Source organism: Haemaphysalis longicornis, unplaced genomic scaffold (genome assembly GCF_048455015.1).
Source record: "Haemaphysalis longicornis isolate Haplotype H1 unplaced genomic scaffold, Haemaphysalis longicornis Haplotype H1 scaffold_10, whole genome shotgun sequence".
In the NCBI taxonomy this organism is placed as follows: Eukaryota; Metazoa; Arthropoda; class Arachnida; order Ixodida; family Ixodidae; genus Haemaphysalis; species Haemaphysalis longicornis.
Window position 1 is genome coordinate 149,955,423 of NW_027526204.1, and position 26,271 is coordinate 149,981,693.

The following is a 26,271-nucleotide window of genomic DNA, read 5'->3' on the forward strand; positions in this document are numbered from 1 at the left end:
TACTAAAACACCGGGAAACTCATTTACGCCTCGCGCTAGAACGTAACGTGTGTTACAAAAACACCGGGACGCTCGTTTACGCCTCGCGCTAGAGAGCTTCGTGCTTCAAAGACAGGAGACTTTTACAGCAAAGCTGTGTACCTCTACCCCCGAACGTTTTCATCTCCAAGGCGCCAAGAATGCGCTTATACACTGCATGCTTCATCCTTCCCCTCAGGTTTCACGTTAGCGGAGATGGCCCGGGATTTTTTATTTGCTTGTTTGCATGTTTGTTTGTCTGTTTGCTTGCTTACTTGGTTATATGTTTGTTCCTTCGTTTGTTTCCTTCTTTCCTTCGTCGTTTGTTCCTTTGTTTGGTCAGTCGTTCGTTTCTTTGCTTGGAAGGTTTTCAATTTGGTTGTTTGTTTATTTGCTTGCTTGCTTGCTTGTTTGTTTGTTTGTTTGTTTGTTTGTGTGATTGTTTGTTGCCGTGTTCGTTTGCTACTGTGTTTATTTGTTTATCCACTTCATCTCTGCCTACGCCCTGTAGCGGAGGAGAAAAGCTTGGGGAAGGAAGAGTGACCGGGAGGCCAGATAGCACGCGAGAGTGGCTCAAAAGGTGTCCTGGTATACAAGCTGTTCTTCTCCTCCTCGTCGCAGCGCGAGGCTTCGGCATGCGCGTGATGGGCGGCAAGAAGGCCCCCGACGGCCACCTGTACGCGGCCGTGGCCTGGGTGCTGGCCGGCTCGTCGGCCGACTTGGCCGGCCTGCAGCAGGGGGACGTAATCCTCGAGTGGAACGGCACCTCGCTCGTCGACCGCTCGTACGAGAAAGTGTGCGCCGTGCTCGACAAGTCGCCGCACAGCGTCGAGCTGCTCGTCGAGACTGGCAGAAAGATGTGAGCGCTTGTTCTGCAACTCGCTAGCTTTTAATAGATGCAAGTGAAAGGCGCTTACTCAAACGAGTTTCAAGGAGGAACGACGGTTCACGAATGCCATGTGTGACGAAGTGGGTGTTTATTGAGAAAAACAGCTGCTGAGCGAAACGTCTACTTGAAACTAGCGCTGTTCTGCAAGTTGCTTGTGGTCATTCTTTCTTTGCTGGGTATACGTTTAGTCCGAGAAAAGACATATCAGACACTTCCTCTTCTTTGGCGCCACCTTCACCAAACAGCGACTATGAGCAATTCATAAAGTAAAAGGCTGTTGCTTGAGCAGTTGCCCCGCTGATGAGAGAAAAGCCAAGGCTCTCCCTCATTTGCTGGGTACGTAGACCCATTTTAGAAGAACGCACGTCCAAGCACTTTCTATGACACCGTTTGTCACTGCGCCTTTTGCAGGAGCAGCCGCGAACTACGAGCGTCCACGGGCAACATCCCGGCACGCAAGTGCTCCACGGGATCCGTGGGAGGCGGCGAAGGATCGGCAATGCGGCGAAAGCTGCCGAAGACGCCCGACGAGATCTGCCACAAGGCGCACGTCCAGGGGGAGCTCGGCGTGCGCTTATGGTATGCCCCCACGGACGCCTATAGCGATTATCAGAGGCATATTTTGTAACGCTGACAGGACTGCATAACAGGACAGGACAGGACAGGACTGCAAAAGGGTCAGCAGTGCATCAGTGAGTCGTAAGCGGTAGCCACTTTGCGAGCGACGAGACGACGTTTCGCAGTCGCTCGTTTCCGTCGCTCGCCGAGGCAGCCACATGGAGCGACGGCGCGAGCGACAGAGAACGCGATCCCACTATTGCAGCACTGTGCCCAATAATGTTATCAGAGTACACATGGCCGCAAGATTTTTTTTTTAGGAGTGCATCTCTCATAAAGACGCGAAATAAGTTCACATATCTCAGTGAAGAGAGGGTCGTACTTCTCTAGGATGCACTGTGGCGCCGCTCGTCCCTTCCTCTCGTTCTCCATAAGCCGGAAGTTGCTTCCCCTTACGGCTCTCCTATTGGCTAGTCTCTCAGGCCACTTCCTGGCGATGAGCGATGTTCTCTAGCGAGCCAGAAACGGGCAAAGCGATGATCGATTTCCTGCACGGCGAGAAGTAGTCGTTCGTCGTGCCGCTCGCCGCTTCGCTAGCAAAATCGCTCCACCTGGTTAGCGCATTAATCTTGAAAACAGGCGCGGAAGGCCGTTGACGAATAAAAGAAATACACCAATTACAAAATATACCAAAACACACCAAATACTTTCAAGATGAATCAACACCAACTCGCCCAACTTTCCATCCTTCTAGCGCATTGTATTAACTAGTACTCGACAGTCCACGTGCATGCGTTACTATAACACCTTACCGTAAAACGGGAGGGTCTAAGAAGGGCATGCAAAAAGCAATACTATATTGCGTCACGAGAAGTAGACGGACGACAGTTCAGGACAGGTAACTCAGAAGGGCCTTTTACGGTCCCAGATCCTGGCAGCATCATACAGAACTTTGCCCGTCCTTGTGACCACGCGGATCAACACAAACTGCTGTGTATCTCTATCGACGATGTGATGTTACGCTTGGTTGCGAAACAAAGCAAAAATGCGAGTGAGTACAACGAAGCATTGATCAAACCATCTTGAAAACGAGGTTTTTACCTAATTCAAAGAAGGTGCAGACTTTTTGGAGTACCAAGACGAATTTTTGGTAACGTGGTGGAACCGCTCTTGACCGTGATATTTCGCATACAGGAAGCTGTAATTTGGAAATATTAAGCGCGGGGAGTCGAAGTGAGCACTGTAATTCTACGTACGTTGTCGTAACTGGCTGGTAGCAACAGTTACCCGACTCTCTGTAATTTGTTATCAAAAAAGTCTCCAATCAAATTTCGCTTCTATGGACAGCCATTTGAAGCAACTCAGAAACTAGGTTTAGCGACATTGTTCTTGTAATTGAGGATATTTCCTCATACTGCATTATTTAATGTTTCTAGACTGTATCTAATCCAAGCAAATACATTTTCTTATTATGATGATGATGATCGCTAGCAGTATCCCCTTTGAAGCGGAGTGATGGCGTGTCATCTTACTCAAAAAAAGCTTATATACCCATGTTTTATACTCTTCGTTTAATACTAGTGCTGCTCTTAGGGCAGGCACAGAAATCTTATTAGGCACACAATAGTTATTTTTTCTGTTACAAGTTGTAGCTGTCCTAGGCAATATTCTCCTCTCCGCTTTTCATCCACCAGCATTCTAATCTTCTTCTCGCAGCCTCGACAGCCTTGAAGTTACCCCATCTGTGCTACCCTTAAATCCTATTGCTTTGGGAAGCCGAATATTTCCCTCATGTAGATCTGGATGGATACACTCGTATTCTAACACTATGCGCCGCATAGTTTGTTTCTTTTCCGCAGACCACGCATACCCCATCTTTTTGTGTATACTTCCCCACAAAGCTCTTAGTGCGCAAGCAACCTGCTCTAGCTTCGAAAAGCAAAGCACTTCCCTTGAAATTATCGTAGAAAGTTTTCTTTCCGATGTCAAATTTCTCATCCTTATACATCACTAATGACGTTTTAGCTTCCATTTTTTTCTCTCCATTTATTCGTTTCTATCTGCCTTGCCTCTCAGAACAAGTTTCCTGTCGCCACCGGGCGGGCGGAATGAGAAGCTCATTTTTTGCCCCAGATTCCCGCGCGCCGTGCCACGGCTTTTCTTAACTACTCGTTACACTGGTTGCGCCCCACAGGTACGACGGCACCGACCTGGAGGTGACAGTACTGGGGGCCCGGGGCCTGCCACCGCGGCGATCGTACGTCAAGCTGCGTCTGCATGAGCCTGACTCCGGCCTGCACGGTCCCGCCATGAAGACACCCATCTCCGAGCCCGTGGCCAACCCAGAGTGGAACAAGACGTTCGTGTTCCGCGCACTGGAATCTCTCGAGGGCCTCTGCCTCGACCTGTCCGTCTGGGACCACCGGCCCGTCGGTTCGAACGCCTTCCTCGGAGAGGTGCAGCTGCCCCTGGGCCGGGCGCCGCTCAGAGACCTGCCCGAGTGGCTTCCTCTGTCGAGAGGCAGTGGCGGAACTGGCCGTACGCGGTCCCAAGACCTCCAGGCCGAGGACCTTATCAGGAGTTCGTCCATGGACTCCATGCGTGAGTATAAGGGATGAAACTTGATGCGCGGCAGTCTTGACTGTGGATTTACAATGAGCCGCTTGTAGATACGTATGACATCGCAAAATGAACTTGGCGTCACAGGCGTCCAGTGGTGACCATCGTTATCTTGACATGCCCGTGCGGCTGCAATTATGGCAGCTCGGGAGTGGCGCCGCGGTCAAAGTTTGCCTGTAAAGCGTGCTCCGCAGCACGCATACTCTTACTGCGGGGAAGTCCAAATATGGCAAAAGTGGAGTTATGAGCAAAAAGCACGTCCAATCTCGTACACGAAATTCACGTGTTACAGCACAACGCATCAAACGAGAAACAGACTAGACAGCACCGTTCAAGGTACCTTGTTGCTAAACGAGTTGTTGTGTGAACTGAGTAAAACAGGCGCAGCGCTAAGCGGGGGGGCACGAAGTGAGACCACTAGTAGCTGTATTGGTCGTTCCGCGCCTCAATTTGTTAGTGCAGTACCCCTATAGCGCGAGAGCGCTGAAGTGGTGTAGAGGTCGGTATTTTCCCCTTCTGAATTGTCGAAGTTTAAAGAAGCTGGTGCCGACCGTAGCAGAAGAGTACTAAACTGTTGACACACGTTCTTTGGTTTCACACTAGAACTCAGCTGCTTGCCCTAGGGGCTTTTCCCGCAAAGTGAATAGCTTTGTCACTGTTCTGCATCACGACAAGGGATAACCGCGAACTATCTATGCTAGAGGCCGTGCCTATCGCAGCCAATGTCTTTGGTCTGACTGTCAGCATGCGTGACGGCGCAGCTGAGGTGGTGTGGTTGTTCTCGTTGTGGACAGACTGGGGTGGGACTATTTGCAGTGCTCCATCCGGACGACGCGTGGCAGGGAAACCCTGTGGAGAGGAAGTCCTCGGCACCGTCGGTCTACTCGCTCCCGGGTGGACGCAATCGCCAACTCCTCGCCCAGGACAGCTTGCCCGGTACGCCATGTCACCCTTCCCCGCCGCTGGTACAACGGAAGCCAACGTTGAAAAGTTGCGCTCACGCAAGCTAGGAATCGTCAGCTTACTGAAAGATCAGTAGTCTTAACAACGAACCCGGTCGTCTGGGGGCCCCTTGGATGAATAGTGGCATAACAGCGAAGAAGAGCAAAACTCATATTTGAAACCTGCGCATGCGCAACTGCAGAACAGTTTGGGCTGTCGTGTTGAAAATTCTCACAAAAAACGCAGTAAGTTGAATCAGCAAGGGGAAGGTTGGCGCAAGCGCCGGCTAGGTATTGACGAACTTTAGTCCTTCGCGATTTAAAAAAAAGGCACTCAAAAAGGCACAGAAAGGCACGCAAAAAAATGCGCACAAAAATGTATGCAAACAGTGAGGTGGTGACACGATGTCTGTGAAGACGTTAAATTAACCACTGAGGAGTAAGGCCAAGTGATCGCGTAAGATAAAACGAGCGAAGCTTTTCAAAACGGCAGCTTCTAAACAAAAGAAATTTTCAATCGCATGATAATTTTTATTTTTCTTTGGGGGGGGGGGGGGAGGAGGGGCCTGTAGCAGTGACTTTTTGTAGCGTGAGCTGCACTGGCCGAGCTTGAGCAGTTTCGTGTGGCTCCTGGAGAGCCATGCTGCGCATGCGCGAGGAGCAGTGACGTCTCACGGCGCACAGCTGGCGCGCCTGAGCCTCCGTCGCCGCGAATTAATTGGATTGGAAAGGATTGGATTGGACTAGAAATAGTTTTAGCAGCAGTAAGCATGATAATCAGCTAATCCTAGACAACCAGGAAACCTATGAATTACCATCTTTTTTTTATTTGCGATAGAATGCCAGTTGGCATTAAACCTATTTACTGCTAAAGATGGGCACCCGCTCTGAACCTTAGCTCACGCTACGTATATACTGGCGTAGCCGAGCTATGCCACTGCTAATTTTTGTGCAAGGCACTTTACTTGGCGCAGGAAACAAATATGTCAACGGTCAATTACCCGTCCCTTGCTGGTCGCTAGTCGAGCTTTCTTCAAGCAGTTAGGTCAGTAACGCTTTGAAAGCGCAAAAATTTAATGGTGTGATACAATATCTTGCTGCCGAGCACAAGCGCGGCTTAATTGTAGTCGTACCTGAGCGCAACAGAAACTTTGTGTAACTGGGATTTCGCCTTCAAAACCATTGCAGAACTGTACACGTCATCACCGACGCAGACGCCGGAGAGGGCCAAAAGCGCCAGCTTCAAGATGCGGCGTAATGTGAACATTCCTGAGACCACCGGTGAGTAGGCGCCGTACGCTCTTCGCAAGAGGTCACTTTAATGTGCAGCATTCTTTGGATAGTACCCTGTGGTTTGAGGGGTTGAAATCTTCGTTTGTGCTTCTTGTGCTGCAACGGTTTTTCTGCTGATTGACTTCGGAAACTTTATTGAAGGAAATATAAGGGAAACGGGTGGGAAAAAGAAAGATTAGGAAACTACACGTGCAAACTTTGGTCCAGGGCTTCAGTGGCATTTTCTCCCGTCTTCTCCCGCGTGACCAGGTCGTCTTGGACCCGTATGTCAGCACTGGCGAGAGCGGCCTCACATGATTATTGATGTGAAAAACCACTAGTGCCACCTAGGTGTCTTTAAGGGCACAGAATAAGCCTTATACTTCACATGCATTTTTGGACATTTTGAGGTACATTTTTCTCGGCATCTACTAAATGTATCTACATAATGCATACATCATTTTATTTCACATTTTAAGCTCTTTAACAGTAGCAGAAGTATTATATTCAGACTAAAATTAAACTTTTATTATTTTTTTCTGCGGGTACCTAAATTTTGGCTTTATTTGCATATTGAAATTTGTGTAAAAAAATCCCTTACGTGCAGATTTTCGATTCTGGCACAGAAGGTATAACAACTTATGTAGATGACAGGGGAAAAATCAGCCGGTTATCCTTGAAGATTTAGGATATAATGGTAGCTATGTAATAAAACACACTGTTTTGAGATAATCGAGATTAAAGGAAGAACAGAGATAAAAATTAGTACTTTTTTGCCACAAACACCACTCGAGTCATTTATTTATAAAACACCAGCTTCTTTACCATCGAAGCCATATTTTCGCTTTCAGCATGTCGTCTGCCTTGCCTATTTTGTGAGCTGTCGTGCAGCTTTGTTAGCAAAGTATCTTCGCTTGCGGTCAACCTTTTTCAGCCACTTGATGGTGGTGTTGCGACCAGGGTTCAATCCGAATGGTTTCAAAATGCTGGCTTATACGATGCTACCATCATTAAAAGAAAGAACAGCATTTAATGTTGCGAACTTGGGAGTACGAAGCCCCACAAAGACATTTCCTGGCGCGCGGCTACCAAGCACACATGTCAAAAAAAAAAAAAAAAACGTGCACAATGTTTTGGATTGCCGTGGCTGTAAAATCAGCTATGCAATGGTTGCCAAACGATTTCTTAATACAGCTGGTTCCAGACAAGAGTCCTGACCAGGAGCTGGAAGTTTCCGGATAGCAAAAATGACAATAAATGCGGATCACATTATAAAAAGGGAAATGGTCACTTGCTACATGCCTGCGGAAAAACTGTTCCTGAGCCACAAAAACCGCTTTTTAAGGAAAGTGGGATTATGGAAAATGTGCATAAGGAAATGAACTTCCTTAATTGCAAAGAAAAAAATCTTTTTTTTTAAATTTCATCTTACTTCGTGGCCTTACTAACGGCCAACCTGAAGACGAAATATATATAAGCAAAAGCTTTCCAAACTACAACCACTGGTGGGCACGTTCATGTATGTTAACATTGCTTGGCGCACAGGTGGCCTTAGCAAGGCGGAAAACAAGAACACAAGTATTTTCTACCTGCACAAATATTTAATCGCGTACTGAGGCCCACAGCGCATTCTGCGATAATGTAACTGGTGAAATTCCTGATCCCCTCGCCTTCTGGTTCAAAGTACGGACAGACGACTGAAGTATATTTTTCAAAGGGTGGCGCACATCTTCCCGATTTTAGAAGTTTTTTTTTCTGCTTCAAGACATCTCTTCGAAGCGCGGGAAATTTCAGGAGTGATCGTGCGACATTTCTCGCGCAGCTCAAGATGAAAGGCGGTCACTGCCCAGGCGCAAACTCTCGCGCACGGTCAGCCTCAAGTCAGACGACAGGGTCAACCATGTCCCGGTCAACAAAGGTAAGCTAATATTCGGACGATGTGCTCAATATTTTGGGGGGTAATCAGGCGCACTACTGTATAGGTTACACTGCATCGTAACCGCCCCCGCCGCGGTGGCTCAGTGGCTAAGGCGTTGTGCTGCTGAGCACGAGGTCGCGCGTTCGATTCCTGGCCGCGGTGGCCGTTTTTTCGATGGAGGCGAAAAGCAAAAACGCCCGTGTGTACGAGAGTTCGGCGCTCGTTAAAGATACCCAGGTGGTCAAAATTAATCCGGAGACCTCCACTGCGGCGCGCCTCATCGCCTGCGTTGCGTCGACACGTTAAACCCCACAATCAATCAACATCATAACAGCCGTTCTTCGGGGAAACTTAGTAGCTAAGTCACATCTCTGTATAAGTTCCGCCCCTCCATAAATAGCCTTTTTGTCAGAAATTCTAGGCATAAGTTGCGCTGTCCTACTTCCACGAAAAAAAAAGTGCGCGACTTATACACCGGAATGTTCGGCACACGTTAGCAGCGAGTGATATAGAGAAAGACAGGTCAGAGGTTCTTCTAAGTTTCAAAGTTTGAAAGTTTCTTTGAAAAATACAATGCTGTGCGATTACATAATGTAGGTATACAAGAGGAGGTCCCAAGGTAAGAAACCGCCGACGGAACGTCCTTCGTAAAAGGCGTCTGCGCCTAGAATTGCCTCTCTCAATTTCTAGCTCCATAGTTCGAGACAGGTGAAGACTGCAGGAGCGCAATTCCAGGTTAAAATGTTTCATGATTACAGCTCCAATTGGATCTCAACGTCGAAACTTCAAGCCGAACCTTAAGCAGCGCTATGATTGGTCAAATGTCGCAGGCTGGCATCCGTCATATGGACGAACACAAGCGCACAAAATTGAATTTTTGTCAAGTAATAACCACCGCAAATATTGTCATGCCTCACCGGCTCCGAAAACAGGTGTGGTGACGAATATGGTGGCGATGACAACAGAAAGTATAAACTACATGAACTACTGATACCACACAGAGAGCAGAACACAAGGACCGGACAGCTGGTGGTGATTACGGTTATTATGATGATTATGGTAAAGTTTTAGAATATGACGATCGGTAATCTTTTTATCCATACGCCGTGCAAGCACACTTTTTAATCTTATCCTCACTGGCTAATGCCTGCGGTCCTCGCGTTAACGAGAGACCCTTCAATAACCCCACTTAGTGAGTAGCGTTATGAAAGAATTACCATGGTGACGCTTGGTCTGCCGCGACGCACGTACATTCGCGCCAAGTGTGAACTGCCACGCTCATTAGCATTCAGGCGAGAATATCGCCAAAATGATTACCTTAAAATCAGATTCGTTTGATGACTCATGGGGTTATGTACCAAATGCGAACTTGTTTTTTAGTTGCTAGAGCTTGTATGAAGCCGTGAATACCGATCAGCGTTCTAAGTAATACTGAGCGTGACTGTACATATTTACGTACGTTTTGACTGACGCACGTACGAACTTAAGACGGGACAAATTCTTGCTTGGAGTGAGGCATATTTCGCATTACGCGATAAAACAAACAGCCTAAAGTGTTAAGTCGATCCGTTCACAGCTTCAGGAAAGGGCGTCAAAGGGAAAGCCATCCAGGGTAAAAATAAAGGAAATGCGGGAGAAGCGAGGCCCGTGATGGTACTTATACCACGCGTTCCAATATACCTCGCAGCAGGTGGGGGCGACGCCGGGGACAGCAGTTCCGGCTCGGAGCGCTGTCCACAGGAAACAGCGCCCGGACAGAAGAACTCCAGGCGCGACCTGGCACGTCTCGGAGAGCTCAAGCTGGGCTTCATCATGACCAAGGGTCAGCTGGAGGTCGAAGTGGTCTCCGCCAGGGGTCTGCCCCTTGGTTCGGGAGGGACTCCGCCAGGTGAGTTTTGTTTGTTGCGTGTTATTACGATGAAACGGGGAGGTCAACGCTGAAGGGAAGGGTAAGCGGGATGAGACTTACGGTCATAATTGGAAGCAATTGTAACTTTGTCATATTTATGCCGAAAATTGCAGCCTCATTGTTTGTGTCGCTAAAATCCAGATGACGTGAACATACACATGCCGCTCGTTCACGTCCTCGGCTTTTTTGAAGCTGCAGTTTTTTCAAAACACACCTGTGTTGCCCAGTAGCGGTCCCAGAGATCAGTTTTGGGGGGGGGCGATTTTTTTTAGGGGGGGGGGGGCGAGGCGAATAAAGAATCGCTCCCTCCTTGCGCCAATTCTGCGGAGGTGGTGATAACCATAAAGGCGTGTGCGCGTATGCGGTGCAACCCGCTGGTATTTAACTTCGCGCGAGTGGAATGCTTAAAAAGACTAAAAATAAGAAACTGAGGACCTCTTTGAGGGGGGGGCGACCGCCCCCTTCGCCCCCCCCCTTGGGACCGCCACTGGTGTTGCCCCGCATGACGTAGTGAACCTCTGACTTTCAAAACCCAGGAAAAACAGCACGTAAAAGACAAAAAAAAAAATAAGAGCGATGTTCGCCGCACAGATTTCGTTACCCAGATTCTGTGTGCCAAAGATTATAAAACGTCATCAGTTGAGGTCCGAGGCAATCTGGCATGACATTGCAACAAAATCAAGCGACCGTTTTAACTGTCATTTCCTGCGTGCATTCAAAGCTAACTTCACAGTGCGACGTAATTCTGATATGCGGCGCCACCTTCAAAACAGCAGTGGCTGCAAAAATGTAAGAATTTCGCTACTGGAATCGGCCCTAGTTACTGGACATATACCAGTTGCGAAACTCTCCATAGGCCCCATGTATCAAAAGCCGGTCTTCGGTTGACCACCTGCGCCGGGGCAAGCGCGGGACAAGTTGACTAACCTGTCGTCTGTCGGCAGGAAGTTGAAGTAGTACTCAAGTGCTTGCGGCTGCTGCCGTGAGTCAAAGAGAAAAGCTGAAAAAAAAAACAGAAGTGAATTTGCTCTAATTATTGTCTTCTAATTTAAAAAGCAAGCTTTATTTTACAAACATTTTGAATAATAATAGTTTAGCGAAGTTCAGTTTTTGTCCCCTAGGGGGGGGGGGGGCGCCAGTACGCTTGCCCCTCAACTTCAACGAAGCAGGGGGGGGGGGCTGCGCCGACTGGATTCTGAAGCGGAGTTTCGCAACTGGTATATATATTAGAGAGTTTTAGCAGTCCGTCTGTTCCGTCGTGTACGTAGTTACCGTGTTGACCGGGACCAGTCTGGGCACTTGGGCATTCGTCGCGGTAGGGGGATTAGTTCCGCGGGGCATGCCTTCGCCATGACCGCGCCTCCTCGCCCTTCCGCGCGCGCAGGCGCAGACGGGTCCCGGAAAACCCGCTAACAACGTAACCAACGGAACAGACGGACTGCTAAAACTCTCTATTGAAAAACTCTGACTGGCAGCGGCAGTGACTGCCGTCGAAATAGCAGTGGCTACCAAATTACAGCGTCCCTGCGGTGACTGCCAACAGTTTTCCCGCCCTTCTCTTACAACTACGAAGGCTGTCTCCTAAAGACCTGTTTTTCCCCTTTCTGTCCACTTGCAGACACGTACGTGAAGACGTACCTGAAGGAGGGCGATCGCCAGATGCAGAAGCGCAAGACGCGCGTGGTCCGCCACTCGTGCGAGCCGCAGTACCGGCAGACGCTCAAGTACACGGCCGCCGACGTGCTGGGCCGCTCCCTGCTTGTGACCGTGTGGGAACGCGCCCGGGGCTTCGACCACAACCAGCCGCTGGGCGCCGCGCTCGTTCAGCTGGATCGCCTCGAGCTGAGCCGCCTCACGCTCGCCTGGTACGCGCTGCAGACGCCCGCGGGACCAGCATCCGCCTCGGGGCCCCGCGGAAACGGCGACGAAGACGACGACGACGACGACGACTCGCCCTGAACGCCCTGCTCTTCCTCATCCCGAACCGTAGCCCATCCTCGTCTGTGCAAGCCAACACCAGCATTTTTGTGAGGAGGGCAAAGAAAAGACTGCCCCCTCGTCAAGATGCCGCTTTCATGTGGGGAACGTCGCAGATGGTCAGCCAAAAAGGGCAACAAAATAGCTCCGGTTCTGGTCGCGTCTAAGCCGCTGTGGCATCCTTCTTAGTTCTGGTCAGTTCCCCTTGCCGGCTTGCGTCATTTCTTTGCAGTTTAGCAGGCAGGAAAATAGTACGAAAATGATTGTGGTGATGATGATGGTAATGATGACGAAGGCTCTTAAGATAAGACTTGACGCAGTCGTCATCTTCATGAGATGAGATAAGACACCACACTGCCCGTGGGGCGATAAGAGTATGCAAATATGCACGCCGGGTATGGCCCACCAAAACATGCGCCAATCACGTGACATGCCTTTTGACCAGAATGGTTAGCTCCTGACAACCGGCAGCCTTTGTATGAAGGCAGTGCGAGAGACAGGGATTAGCAGCCCAGTCTGGTATCAAAGGTTGATCTAGTGGTGCCTGTTGCAGCTGCGCTGTGGCTTTGTCATGTCCCTCCGAAGGCAGCGTGAGATATACAACTAAGGTAACTTGGTTAAAAGACTAGCCTGTTAAGAATGGTTCACAGTTGCAATCGCGAGCACGAATTCGCGACAATAGCTGTCGACTATACTCCTTGTCAGAACTTCGTTACCAGTATTAAACGTGCTGCTTACAGGGTCAGAAAACTTCGTTTCAACTATCAATGCGACTGCACAATTGACGGCGCAACGCCTAGGCCACAGCATCCAGTCTTTCGGCCCTGCGAAATGAAAAAATAAAAACTGTTGGCTATCGCGCCATTTCCACTTTTCGCATTGAAGACTGCGGAAATTCGTTGTGCTGATATGGCAACGGAATGGTCCCTAACCGAAGAAGCCACTGCTTTGCTGAGGAGAGAAGGTGAACCACAGTGAGAAAATTTACAAGCGCCGTGAAGTAAAATATACACCGCCGACGTAAAGCTCTAGGAAGCTGTGGACATGCTTCAGTCCTACCTTGCAAGAAACTGTGGGCGCTTCGCAAAACATGCACTTTCCGAGTACGTGATACCCTCCACAACGGCTCACGACGCACAAAACTTCAGATATCAGCAACAAGACTTTGAAGGTGATTTCGAAGAGCATGCGTTCCCAAAAGGCCCACTACACACTGTGTTGCATGAAGTCATCTTAGCCACGCAAGACCAAACTTTTCTTGACGATGGAAGGTAACCCCCACGCCGAGAACAACAGGCGAAATGTTTCCTTCCAATTCCATCGCATAAGCATCTTTAACCGGAAAGGTGTCTCCCGAAGAAACCGCTTTTTGCTGAACGTGAAACCGCTTTTCGCTGAACGTGACTACGCTCCGTTGTGTGCCGCACCTCAACTGTCGACCCAGCTGATCATGCTTCGACTCTTCTCTTCGAGTGCTCACCTGCGCGTTGTGTTTTTGTGTGTTTGCGTGTGTGTTTGTGTGTGTGTGCGTCCATACAGCGCTTAAGAACAAACTCAGCGATGCCGCCTGGAGGAACACTGCGCACGTTCTTCAAACTCGGCCAACTTGTGCGTTTACATGTACGTTTGATCTGTGGCTTCGGCTGTTTGATCCTCGAGCCCTGCATTGCCCTGCCTATGAAGCTATCGTCTCTTTTGCTGTGGTCGTTGTCAAACGGCGCTAAGCCACGCGCTGAAGCCTGATGTAGAATGTGAAAGAAATGTATGGTTTAAAATTATTGCAGGAAGTGTCTCCTCCTGAAAGAAACGTATTGCAATATACGCCTTACAGTTGTTCTGTATTTGATGTTGTGCGGAAAGTTTGAACAGTTCTTAACTATTTGTTGTCAAAAGATTTCCTGTAAAAAAACATCAATGAACAAGGTATACCGTTTTTTATTAACGGTAAACTGTTAGAAGCACCAAAATATGTCCCTTCATGCAACGTGTCAAGGGCCAAAACTAATGTGCTCAAACAAAAGATCAGAAAGGATAATGTAAAAGAAGCGAAATTAATGAAAAAGCGTCAGTACAGGGTTTTTACAAAACGCTATTCATTTTTTTGGAAACCGTTCTTCCTTTGGCTCACTAGAGTGACATCGTCCCAAACAAGGTATATACTATATACACTATATACATTGCATACCTCTCGCAACTTCCCGATACGAGTACAACCGCAGTATACGAGTACCGCAATCCGATCTGCATCGCAGCATGAAGCGAAACACTGCTTGCAATATCAACACCATCAATGTTGTGTCCTTGCCCGTTTCAAACGTACAATGTTTTGTGTAATTTACAATGTGTTGCGGTGACGCTTTCCTACCATCTATCTCGCGACCCAAGCGGAAGTTCGTGCCGGAAATGCAGACAAACCATGGCGAAACGCTTCGGAGCGCCTGCAAGCTGCTATACGTTGGTTATTTTTGCACGAGAGCGCGGCACGGTGCCGTTCTGCACAAGCTGGTGCCTCCTTGCGTCGCTGATGGCCTCCGCGGCGGCAGCAGCAGCAGCAGCAGCAGCGACATCAGCACCAAGGCGAGCGCGCGCTTTTCGAACACTGTGTGTGTGTGTGTGCCTACGCGGTGAACTACGAGAAGCGTGTATTTTGTTGTACGCGATCGAGAGAGGGTTATTTTACGGCTTACAGAAGAGTACCTGTGCCTCCTTGTAAAAGGAGGAGTGTGTGTACAGATTTGTCCCCCGTGGCCTGTGTTAAGAGCGCCATTGCGTTCAATCGCTGTTTGTTGTCGTATGTGCTTGACGATGTCCTGGGCACGGGTCTTGGTCTGCCCCGCATACTGCGCGGTACAGCGACCCCCTACTGCACTGGTCGCATTTGACGTTGTTTGTTTTTGCAACCCTAGTCCTATTCCGCGCCTGTTTCTATTCTTTAACTGCAAATGTTTGTGCACTTGGAATGGCTGAGGTGTAATGAATACGCTGGTAGTAATAATTAATGGTGCACGGCTTCCCAACAGATGACGCTGGCCGCACGTCATTTACGTAACACTACTTGCATGCACCGCACCGATGCAGTGTTTGAAACCTAACGAGAGCGCGCCACTTTTTAAAAATTACGACAATCTTCGGGCTATTCTTCAACTGAATTAAACCATGTGCTAATACTGTACGTTGTTTACCGACTATGCGTTTACCGACATTTCAAGCCTGAAACGCAAAGCTGCCCATCGAGCAAACATAACGTGAATGCGACCTTTTCTTAACATTACCGAAGGCCGGGAGGTACCCCGCTTGAAATTATCTTAGGTGATTTCATGTACGGACTTGCCATGTGTCGCAATAGTTGAGGAAGCTTCGAATCTGCCAAGCTTTGTCAGCACAAAAGTCTATCTTGTCGCAACTGTGACAGCCAAACACGCATTAGCATCGAGGCGCAAAAGCATGCTAAAAGCTTAAACGGATATTGCTAATCCCCCTGAAAGCAGCCGACGGCACACAAATCTGAGGTCGCGAGAACACGCTTTCATGCACTTTTTTTAAACATTGAAAATTTCTCTTTTCGCACACAAAAAAGTAGCTGAACCAGTTTCCCTATGCCCTCCTTAACGTGGTTCACGGCTGGATTTTCTGTCTTCACTCAACGAGCCACTAATTTTCCTTAAAAGATTGTGCAGCAATCAACAAGTATCAAACGTGTATATGATCACGTGCTGTTTTAGTAACGTTCCAGAAAAAAAGCTTTCTGCATTTCGTTCACACGTATCCCCATGCTGAGTCAATTAAAGAAACGTTCATCGGTCCTCCCTGGTCACTTTAGAAGGTGGCAGAGTGACTGTGCACCCCTAGTACTCAAGACACAGGGTGGCATCTCGTAAAGAATAGCAGAACCGTGTTCCCGGTCACGTGGCTTCAGCGCTCGTTGCGTTTCGCTGCTTTCCGCATGTCTCCCACTATGCAACAGAAACAAACAAGGCAGAAAGAAGAAAAAGAGGTCTGTAGGACGATGAATGTGCATGATGAATGTGCTCAGAGTGTTCCTTCTTCTCGGAAACCCAGTCCTGGTAGCAGGTCTTCGTTACTGCAGCTGCGCTCAGCACCAATTATAGCGTCAATCAGTATTCACGCGCCGATATTGCCGAAATCTGAACACTACATTTTAACGGCAATCGCAAGTTTGGCATGCCAGCAGATTAAGCGGTGTTCACACGATCGAGCAATCGTCGCTGTGCTCCTCAAAGCGCGTGTCACGTGTATCACGTGACTGACGTCACGCACTTCCGCGGCTACGTCCGCGAAAGAAGGAACGCTTGCTCGCTCCCTCGTGTGAGCACGGCTTCGTGCAGTTAAAAAGACGTCTGTCCCATAGCCGTGAATACTAATTAGGGTTGCCAGTCGTCCTGAGCGTGGGCGCAGATCATTTGACCTTTGTTTACGGCAGTGGCGGCAAGGACAGGAAAGATGGGCGTTGGCGCCCCGTGCATGACAATAAACGCCTTTCACGCATGCTCCATTACCCATGCACAGTCCGTCGTGAAGCACCGTATAAATGCATTGCCAATGCCTCACCTGACTCACGGCGGTCACTCGGAAGGGATTGTGACGCCACCCGTGACGCGGATGAATGTGACGTGATGGCCGATCGGAGGTGGGCGGGTTCCCGCGTCTACGTCGTCAGTGACGTAATTCTCTATCGCTCAAGTCCAACACTTGCCCGAAAAGAACGCTGCGTTACACAAACTACACATAGCTGTCCCAAAAAACTTTTCTTTATCGGCCTACGCAAAGTCGCTCAATTACAGGCATCTCGTTAGCAATGTTCCCGAAAACGTTATCCTATACTGGTCCTCACGTGGTCGATGTCGTGATCTCATTGATTGATTGTGGGGTTTAACGCGCCGACGCAACGCAGGCGATGAGGCGCGCCGTAGTGGAGGGCTCCGGATTAATTTTGACCACCTGGGGATCTTTATCGTGCGCCGAAATCTCGTACACACGGGCATTTTTGCGTTTCGCCTCCACCAGAAAAGTGGCCGCCGCGGTCGGGAGATGTCGTGATCTCATAAAATAAATTATTTTTACTCTAATCTAAGCTTATACACTGCAGTAATTAGCCTTCGCTACTTTAGCTTGCGACACAGCTTGCTATTTTCCTGTTGGTTGAAGCTATCGCATCACCTGCGCGCTAATGCGAAGATCCCGCGTGTTGTAGTTGGGGGCCTCACATTAGCAGGAAGATGGAATGGCGCTAAGGATGCGGCTTTCCGCGTGAGCTTTGTCATCCGCGTGAGCTCCGTTATCTCAAGCCTGAGCTCTGCCATCATTAACGCAGCCTGATGGAAGCTTTAAAAGGGCAACAAAAGCGCGATTTAGAAGCTTTAGAAGCACGATACCTCGAAAGGGACACCACAGAAACGACCAATCACCAATCTAAACAGCGAAGGAAGCTACCACCTAAAAGGCTGACCCAAGCACGATATTTCTTCCCACTTGTGTTTTTTTTGTGTGTGAAATGTGCAAAGCTCGACCATTTACGGTCCATAGCTCGTTCTGTTCGTACGCTAATGATTTTTTTTCTTTTTTAATAAGCCCGGCTTCTTAAATTAAGGAATTGCATCCACATAAACCAAAGTTATCGGTGTGCAAGTAGTACATATTTTTACTTCATACGTTTTTCCACTTTTCTCAACCATCACTGGATTACAGCTTGTAGGTGACATAACCTCATCTCACCATTGTCGAGCGTAGTCATACCGGACGGGAGAAGTGCCGATCCTGCCAATGCCTACAGGCCAACGTGAGCCCCCCACGATTTCGTAGAACAGTTATTTCTATAAAAATATAACCGTGATTCGGCGAGAACCAATCAAAGCACGTTCTTTTCACGCATGCAAAAAAAAAAAAAAAACGCCTCTCCTCCAGGTAGCGCGGCATCCCGCCCACCCCCGGCCTGCGGTGTACACTATATAACCCTGCGATGCCTTTCTCCATTGTGATTCCGTTCACCAAGCACTGTACTTGTAAAAATCCTTATTTTTCCACACTCTGTACAGATGTATATGTATACATACGTGGTATTGCAGATATGACATTGCATACGGGAACACCGCATGCGGGGTATACAAATATATGAATATATATATATCTCAATACATGTGTATACAGGGAACGTATACGAGCGACACTTTATTTTCAACCTCTCTCTATATATATAAATGTCTATATCGAATTATATACGCTCTATATCTATATACAGGTTCGACGACGGTCCAAACACGGAGGCGGGTATACTTTTTTTTGGGCGCGTACAGTGTACACAGTTGGTTGCTCATGCCAACCTGAGCTTTTTTTTCGTTGCTGTGGTGGCGTAGGTACCGGGTGTGGTGTTATCTGGACGATGCTTTTGTGCTTACGGTATTTGTTCGCAAGAACTGTTGACCAGCGAAGTCGACACGGAGATGATTTCTCTCGGTCTCCTTGACCGCATGATCGAAATGCGCATGCGCCGTAGAGCTGCCTAAAACAGCGCTCCTTTCGTGCGCCGGCATGTAGACGCACGAATCCTTGGGGCACCGCGGCCCGAAATTCCTTCCTAGAACTGGGAAAATGTGAGCTTTTTTGCTATGCCAAGAGCGGACACCAAAGCAAAGCTTCTTCTGCACAGAAAGCGCCTGTTCCAAAGCTCGGCTACGCAAAAGCAGAAACTCCTATGGAGCGTCACTGGGTGTACGTGTCACGAGCAGTCGATCTCTTTTTCCCTCGAAATATAGGAAAAATTGCGAACAGGGAAACAGATCGGTCAAGCGTCGCTCATTTTCCCGGCGCTTTGTTCAGCGAATGAAAGCTAAAACATAAATGGGGAACCAGTTTGCCTTTCTGCACAAGACTCCCCATCACGAGAGTAAGTCTTGCAGGGTAAATTTTGTCCACTGCGGAATACTGCGTGTCAGAAGAAGGAAGTGATTTTTCTGCACGGTCAGGCGCTGTCAGCTTTACGTGCGCAGGGTTGCCATAAAAGATCACGCTACGCTGATCATGTCCAGCACCAAACAAAATAGTAACAATATACACTATTTTATAACAATTAGAAGTTTGGATGTTTACAGCAGCAGTGATTACAACGTAATATAAAAGAACTTGCCACAACCCTTTTCGGCTTGCGTGCACACGCAAACACTGACATGATTAGCTTATTGCAATAAACACGAATTAGAAGCATGCTGTAGAACTTTTCGTTTCTTTATCTTTGATAAGATTAGGACATGTTAGAGGCTGCACTGCGCATGCGCAGTTGATACATCCTGTCGACTGCGCCAATTATGCGTAGTGCCGCCATCAGATCCTATTGATAAAACGGACAATGCAGCTAAAGACGTTTATGGGTCGCCCGTACCGCAGGACATCGAAATTTCGCAGAATCTTTTGCGCAAACGAGTCAACAGTTCTTGAGAGTGAACATAATGAAGTCCAAAAGGTCGAGTTTGATTACGCCGCCTCCGGTACGCTTAGTTCGTCGTGTAGCGTCGTGCCGTGTGCGTGTGTGTGTGTGTGCTCTATTTGATGTTGTTTGCTGTGAGCCGCGCAGCACTTTGCGTGCCCAGTTTGCCACGCACCGTTTTGTTGTCCGTTTATTCGTTGGCCCCGCGTGCAATGCTCTGTTCCGCCGGCCAGACGTGTTGTGCACGCTCATACCTGACGCGGCGAGTGTCATGGCGACGCGAGAGACAATTACCAACGTAGAAAGAAGAGAGAGATATACATATATAAAGGACGTTGACGATTGATGACAAAATAAAACGCAGGCTATAGAACGTTGCAACAAGCGTCCGAGTCTTTCTGAGGAGCGCAGCGACACCTCCCGGGGGATACGATTTCAACTTTTGCTGACCGAAGTTTTCCACAGCGGGTCGTCACAGCCCAGGGGCCCTATTCTCGACTGCACAAATTGCCGGCAATTCAGGCAATTTTCCGGAAGTCTTTTCTGATTGGCTTTCAATTTTGGTCACGTGCTTCTGGTTGACAAAGCGGTTGTGTGTGCTGTCGTCATTTTGACGTTTCATGTCGTCTACGGACACAAGTTCTAAAGTTTGCCTTATTTCTCGTTACTAAAGGCGCATAATTCTTGGCCGGCAATGAAAAACCAGACTAAATGCAGCGGACATGACAACGTAAGCCTGTCTTTGCTATTCAACAACAATACTGCTTGTAATACACACCCCCTCTGTGATTGGCTGAGAAGGCGTGACGTAATTTAAACAGTTGGCGGGAACGATTACGTCATGCATTGGCAACTTCAGCCTGCGTAAAAGTGACGTAATGCTACGTAACAGCTTGAAAATGGCGGCTGTTTTTGTCGCAAAATACAAGCAAAATAGGGCACAATATTGCCCCGGCTTACGGCGCCGCGAAATGTGCGGCAATTTGCAGCAGGCGCAGTTTCGCATGCGCGCTGTTTAAAGCATGTTTCCTACCGAAACAAATTATAGTTTCAACTGCTTCCAAGTCAGCGATCATGGAACATACAAATAACATGCAGTATTTGGCTTTTATGTTTGGCAATGAAATAAAAATTATTTGTTTGGCGTAACCGCAACATAAGAGGGCAGTACAAGCCTCTCCATGACAAAGAGAACCCAATGCATGGCATTTGTCCATACTTTTCCTAGTAAGCTGTTGGGTCACATGATCGAACTCAAGAGAAAAATAACAATGAAAAGCGACTATTTAGTTCATTACAGCGCTGATTGCAGTCGAGCTTGACGAATGAGTGAATCGGCGATATCGGTGCGCTCCGCGGTTATCAGGCGTAGCGCTTCGCTGCTCTTATGTGTCATAGAAGCGATGGTCGCGGCCGTCTTTTTCTGTGATCACGCCATAAACTTGTAACATAGCAGCAGACGATATGGCGTGGCGGCGGTGGCGGCAGGGAAGGTGATAACGCAACAAAGCTTGCATTGAAGCAGAGAGCCCAGCTATGTCAATAAAAGCAATTGAAAGAAATAAATAGATACGGTAAAAAATTGTGTGATGTTCTTTAGCTCATCCGCCTTTCGCTCGCTTTTGGATCAACGTTACTCGATTGCCTTGTGGTGTTGGCACCAAATTTGACCTCCAGAAATGTGTTTTTCTTGTCAGCCTCAGCTACCGTCTTAATTTTTATAGTACATGCCAAGTGTTTTTATATCTTTCTTGCACAATATTTGATACCTTGGTAGCGATCTTTATGAGTGACTCGTCAAATTACACTGCATGTCGTCATAGCTATAGGTGCAGCACGTCACTGATTGCTTACGTCGTGCTTACGCAAAAAAACATGGGCGAAATGCCGGCAATTTGTGCAGTCGAGAATAGGGCCCCAGGAAGATAAAAGTGCTTCACTTTCTTCCTGTCAGTGACACCCCTCTCGGGGCATTTGCCGCCTCTAGTCTCAGTTTTACTTTGCAAGAAATTCGATTGAAATCAAGTCAAGTAACATAAGATCAAGTGAAAATAAAAACGATTGATGTGATCAGGTGAACGTTGACAATAGACGAGAAAAACTGGCGTCCTTTTCGTGCCTGGTTACGATGAAAAAAGAACAATGTTGGGAAATTAGAGTGGTTGCAATATGTGTCAGACAGTTGCTTATCATTGCAGTCCCGAATCTTGTTGTAAAGCGCAGCTCTTACAGCCTGCTTTTTTTTCCTCCGTGCTTCAAAAGCAGGCCGCTGCGGGAGGGCGGGAGAGTCGCCCCTGGAGGGAAGCAGGCCTGCAGTACGACGAATATGAGATCCCAGTACAGTCAACAGTGAACTTAAAACGAACTCGGTTAAGATTGATTCTCGCTTATGCCGAACAATGTGGGAACGTTTGTTTGGTTTTCCATAGACACAAGGACGAACAGCCTTGCACGTACTCTTCTGTTAGGACGAACAACTTTTAGAGTGGCCACTACTGCTGGCTATTCTGGGTATCTAACATAGCAGTCCTGGCGGGGTGCGGCGGGGCATTCACGCGACCAGCTGGGGGAAAGCAAAGTAAAAAAAAACCACAGCTCGAAGAGAATTCGCGACACGGAGGAAGGGAGGGAGCGAGAAAAAGAGACGCGGATAAAGCTACCACTTCTCCCACCCTTCAACCCGTGGAGTCAGCGGCAAATCAAAGAAAAATTTACACCATCTTCCCGCGAGGGGAACCATGGGGTAGATGCGACGCATCGGGGGTTTCTGTTGCGTTTCCGTTATGTTAGCGTGTCAATTGTTGTTGTGTGTCCATATTTTACGCAGCACGTTCACCCCCGATGCGTCGCATCTACCCCATGGTTCCCCTCGCGGGAAGATGGTGTAAATTTTATCGGGGTGGCCGGTGCTTGTTACGGTTGCGCCGACCATCGCGATAGCAGGCCTGTTAGTCTCCATTCAAATCATCCGTGGTCATCGGAGGATGTCATCGGCGGAGCGGCGGCGAAACGACTGAGCGGAGCGGCGCAGTTACCGCGTTTATATGCAGCGGAATGAGAAAGAGCAGCGCATAGCAGCGCATGCGCATGTGTTAACCGAGCGCAAGCTGCGCGCTAACCCGCACCCACGCACAGCTGGCACGGCGACGGAGCGAGCGCCGGCGAGCGCTAACACGCAGATGGCGCTGCGGTGAGAGCGGCGCTAGCGCACAGCTGGCGCGGCGAGGAGAATGGGGGAGGGATGCGGACTACGCCGGACGACACCGGAGGGACAAGGCGAGTGAAAGAAATGCGTTGCATCTAAAAAAGTGGGAGAGCGAGTTTCGTGGTCGCTCTGCTCTGGAGGAGAAGCGCGCAAAACTAGGCGGATACAAAACTAACAAAAAAGCGACGACAGAGACTTCCTGTGCGCGAACGCAGCAACCATCGTGACAAATACAATTTCACAACGGGAGCATGTGAATTCGCGTCGGTCAGCGTCGTGGGTCCCACCGCGTCACCACCGAGAAAGCGAGGAGTTCCCTCTGTCTCTGCTGCGTAGAACTGCGTGTGCGCTCTCCGTCGTCGCTTAGACTGGATAAAATCAGGCAAGTTGTTCAAGTTGTGCACTCAAATCAATGATTTTTATGTACATTCCCTTCATTATAGGTTTAGTTCATTCACCGCCTTGAAGCAAGATATTTGCATGCACTTGGGTGTCGTGCCAATTCTTTTTTGGGGGGGAACTTCTGATAAGGCGGACGAATTATCATGGTCCTTTCGAGTGCATCGTAAGGGGAGTTCACTGTACTTTTTTACAATCGGTTCCGATTGACGACATTACGAGTCAAAAAGTGAAGTCATGCCTAGCATCCCATGTTTAGGCGTCAGGTGAGGTAACCTTCAAGTTTAACCTTGCGACACGCCATGCAACGCCAAGCTCATTGTACGTCGACCTGTGGGTCGTGCAAGTGTGACGTTAGGCCTAACGTCAAGCCATCACATACCGGTGTCGCCCCTTCCCTGTACTGTACACTGCCCTATTCGCAAGCGAATTCTATCTGGCAAAATACTGGAGGCTTCACGAACCTCCAGTATTCGTGAAGCCTCCCTCGCAGAAGGTAAGGCAACACATTTGCAATTTTCAGAGCTATAACTCGCCACCAAAGGTAACTCTACATATCTCTGCATCTTCTTATTTTCACAGGCATAACTCGGCGCATAAGCAAAGCTTTGCCACTATCCCGGCCCCAACTAACCCCAGAAGGTAAGGGTATACCGTTGCCATTTTTATTGGCACGACTCGCCGTCGAAGGAAAGGCTACCAGTTTGCTTCTTTTCACAGCCATACCTCGCAAACGAAGGTTAGGTCTTGCGTAGGTACAGCCTTGCCTTCGGCGGCGAGTTATGGCTAGAAAAGCGCAAGGGTATAGCACTGCGCAGCGAGTTCTGAACGGGAAATGAAACGAGCCGTACCCTCACAGTCGATTATGGCTGTGAAAACAGCCAGGGTATGGAACTACTTTCTCCTGCGAGTTATGGTTATGGCTGCAAACATTTTTCACAGCCATAACTCCCCTTGCCTTCGACGGCGTGTTATAGTTGTGAAAATGGCAAGTTACCTTCGGCGGTGAGTTCTGGCTGGGAAAATGACAAGGGCATAGGCTTGCCTTCGGCAGGCGAGTCATGGCTATGAAAATGGCAAGGCTGTATCTTTTCCTTTTGCGACGAGTTATGGCTGTTAAATAGCAAGGGGAAATTTAGCCTTGCCTTCGGCGGCGAGTTATAGATGTGAAAATGAAAAGGTTATAGCCGTATGTTTGGCGCCGAATTTTGGAAGCGAAAATGGCAAGGGTATAACTTTGCCTTCGGCGGTGAGTTTGTGGGGGCCAAGCCCCTCCAATCAGGGCGAGGAGGCGCTAGCAACGGCCTCCTCCATGGTGGGGCGAGGGCGAACCTCGCGCGACTCCCTCCTCTCTCAACGAGGCGACGGTGGATGCGCGCAGGAGACCCCCCGAAGAGACCGCCCTTGGACGCGCAGCGATTGCACGGTAGGTAAATACCTTTCGGCCACTTTTGGCCGTTTATTGCATTGGCCGTTCTTTCCCACTTCCGTGGGTCACGGTACCCGCCGTGTCGATTTGCGCATGCCTTGATTTGCGTCAGTGCGTTTATCTAGGATGTCCGACGAGTCTCGAGTCGCGGGCATATTCCACTCGTTGGTGGGTTGCCCCGCGTCCGCGCTGTGACGGCTTGCGCCGTCTAAGATCAGCGGACGAGCACCGATGCCGCCCGGTCGATCGAGTCCAGTGGCTTGAAATGTGTCGCGGCCACAGAGAGCCCCCTTCCTCTATGTCAGCGAGCGTTGCGGTCGGCCAACGCCGGCGGACGCTAACTGCTGCCCGACTACGGGCTGGGCACACGCTGACGGGTGTATGCCCCAGGGGCTAGGTGCGTAGAGCCGTGTAGTGTTCGTATGGTGGTTGTCCGAGTAATAAACCCTTGCACTATGAAAGGTATCGTTTCCATGTGAAGTGACTGACAACGTACACTCGCAGCGACAGTCGTGGCTCGCTCTCGAACCCGTTGTTTAGCAGGGCAGTTCGGTGCTGCGCGAGAGCAGTGAGAATAACGACGGCGACTTATTCTATTATTCTATTCTGTTCCTTAATGCTAATGACTTCGGCAGCGAGTTATGGCTGGATAAAATGACAATGGTATGAGCCTTATCTTCGGCGGCGAGTAAAAAAAAAAATGACAGGCGTCTATGACCTTGCCTTCGGCGGCGAGTTATGGATGTGAAAATAACAGGGTATAGGCTTGCTTCTGGCGGTGAGTTATGGCTGGATAAAACGAGAAGCGTATGGCCTTACTTATGGCGGCAAGTTATAAAAATGCCTTCAGTGGCGAGTTATGGCTTGGAAAATTACGTTATTTTGGCAAACAGTGAATGTGTTTTGGCTTGTTGATCGATTGATTGTAGGGCTTAACGCGCCGACGCAACGATCCGATGGGGCGCGCCATAGTAAAGGGCTCCGGATTAAATTTCACCACCTGGGGATCTTTAATGCGCGCCGAAATCTGGAACACAGGGGTGTTCTTGCTTTTCGCCTCCATCAGAAAAGAGGCCGCCGCGGCCGGGAATCGAACTCGCGTCCTCGTGTTCAGCAGCACAATGTACTAAACATTATTTGGTGCTAGATGTTTTGGAAAACGTGAAGTGGCGTATAAAATCTCCTATCGGCAAACACAAAATTAAAAAAAAAAAGCTCGTACTCAATCTGGAAATAATCCGCTTTCATCGTTTTGTAGGAATGAGAGTTCCGTTTGTCAGTGAAATTTGTTTGCATACCATGTTGATGTTACAGCATTCTGTATCAAATGCTTCATGCCATTGTTTTTAGGGCCCTGAAGTTCCGTATCGGCCAAAGTTACGATACATCATGGTAAGGCTGGTGTCCTTATCTGCCTCCTAAGGCGAAGTTTTTGTCGACTGGAGAAAAAATTCGCAAAAAAAGGTTGTGTACGATATTTATGCATCAAGTACCATTCGTGCATTATTTCTTTGTACTCATCAAAGTTATCCCGTGGTAATTTCCGATTCTTAATAATGACTGAATTGTAAATGTTCCAACAGCCTATAGATTTTTATGAGCCCCTTGATTTTGAGTCCCGTGTACAGTTCGCTGGCATAAACTGCACGTATAGGTAAAGTTTGCTTTGTGCAGCTCTATAGTCTAAGCTCAGCCCGGG

At 48.7% G+C, this 26,271-nt stretch overlaps 1 protein-coding gene across 1 annotated transcript in view; it reads left to right on the plus strand.

Moving 5' to 3' along the window:
- The window catches only part of Fife (regulating synaptic membrane exocytosis protein fife), a 139,737-nt gene extending 119,768 nt beyond the window's left edge, over positions 1-19,969 (plus strand). The window contains exons 9-16 of the mRNA XM_077691202.1: positions 640-877; positions 1,319-1,486; positions 3,660-4,066; positions 4,901-5,020; positions 6,214-6,306; positions 8,120-8,215; positions 9,903-10,103; positions 11,743-19,969. Of these exons, the coding sequence (XP_077547328.1) occupies positions 640-877; positions 1,319-1,486; positions 3,660-4,066; positions 4,901-5,020; positions 6,214-6,306; positions 8,120-8,215; positions 9,903-10,103; positions 11,743-12,083 (1,664 nt within the window). The 3' untranslated portion in view covers positions 12,084-19,969. The remainder of the gene's footprint in view (positions 1-639; positions 878-1,318; positions 1,487-3,659; positions 4,067-4,900; positions 5,021-6,213; positions 6,307-8,119; positions 8,216-9,902; positions 10,104-11,742) is intronic.
- The last annotated feature ends 6,302 nt before the right edge of the window (positions 19,970-26,271 follow it).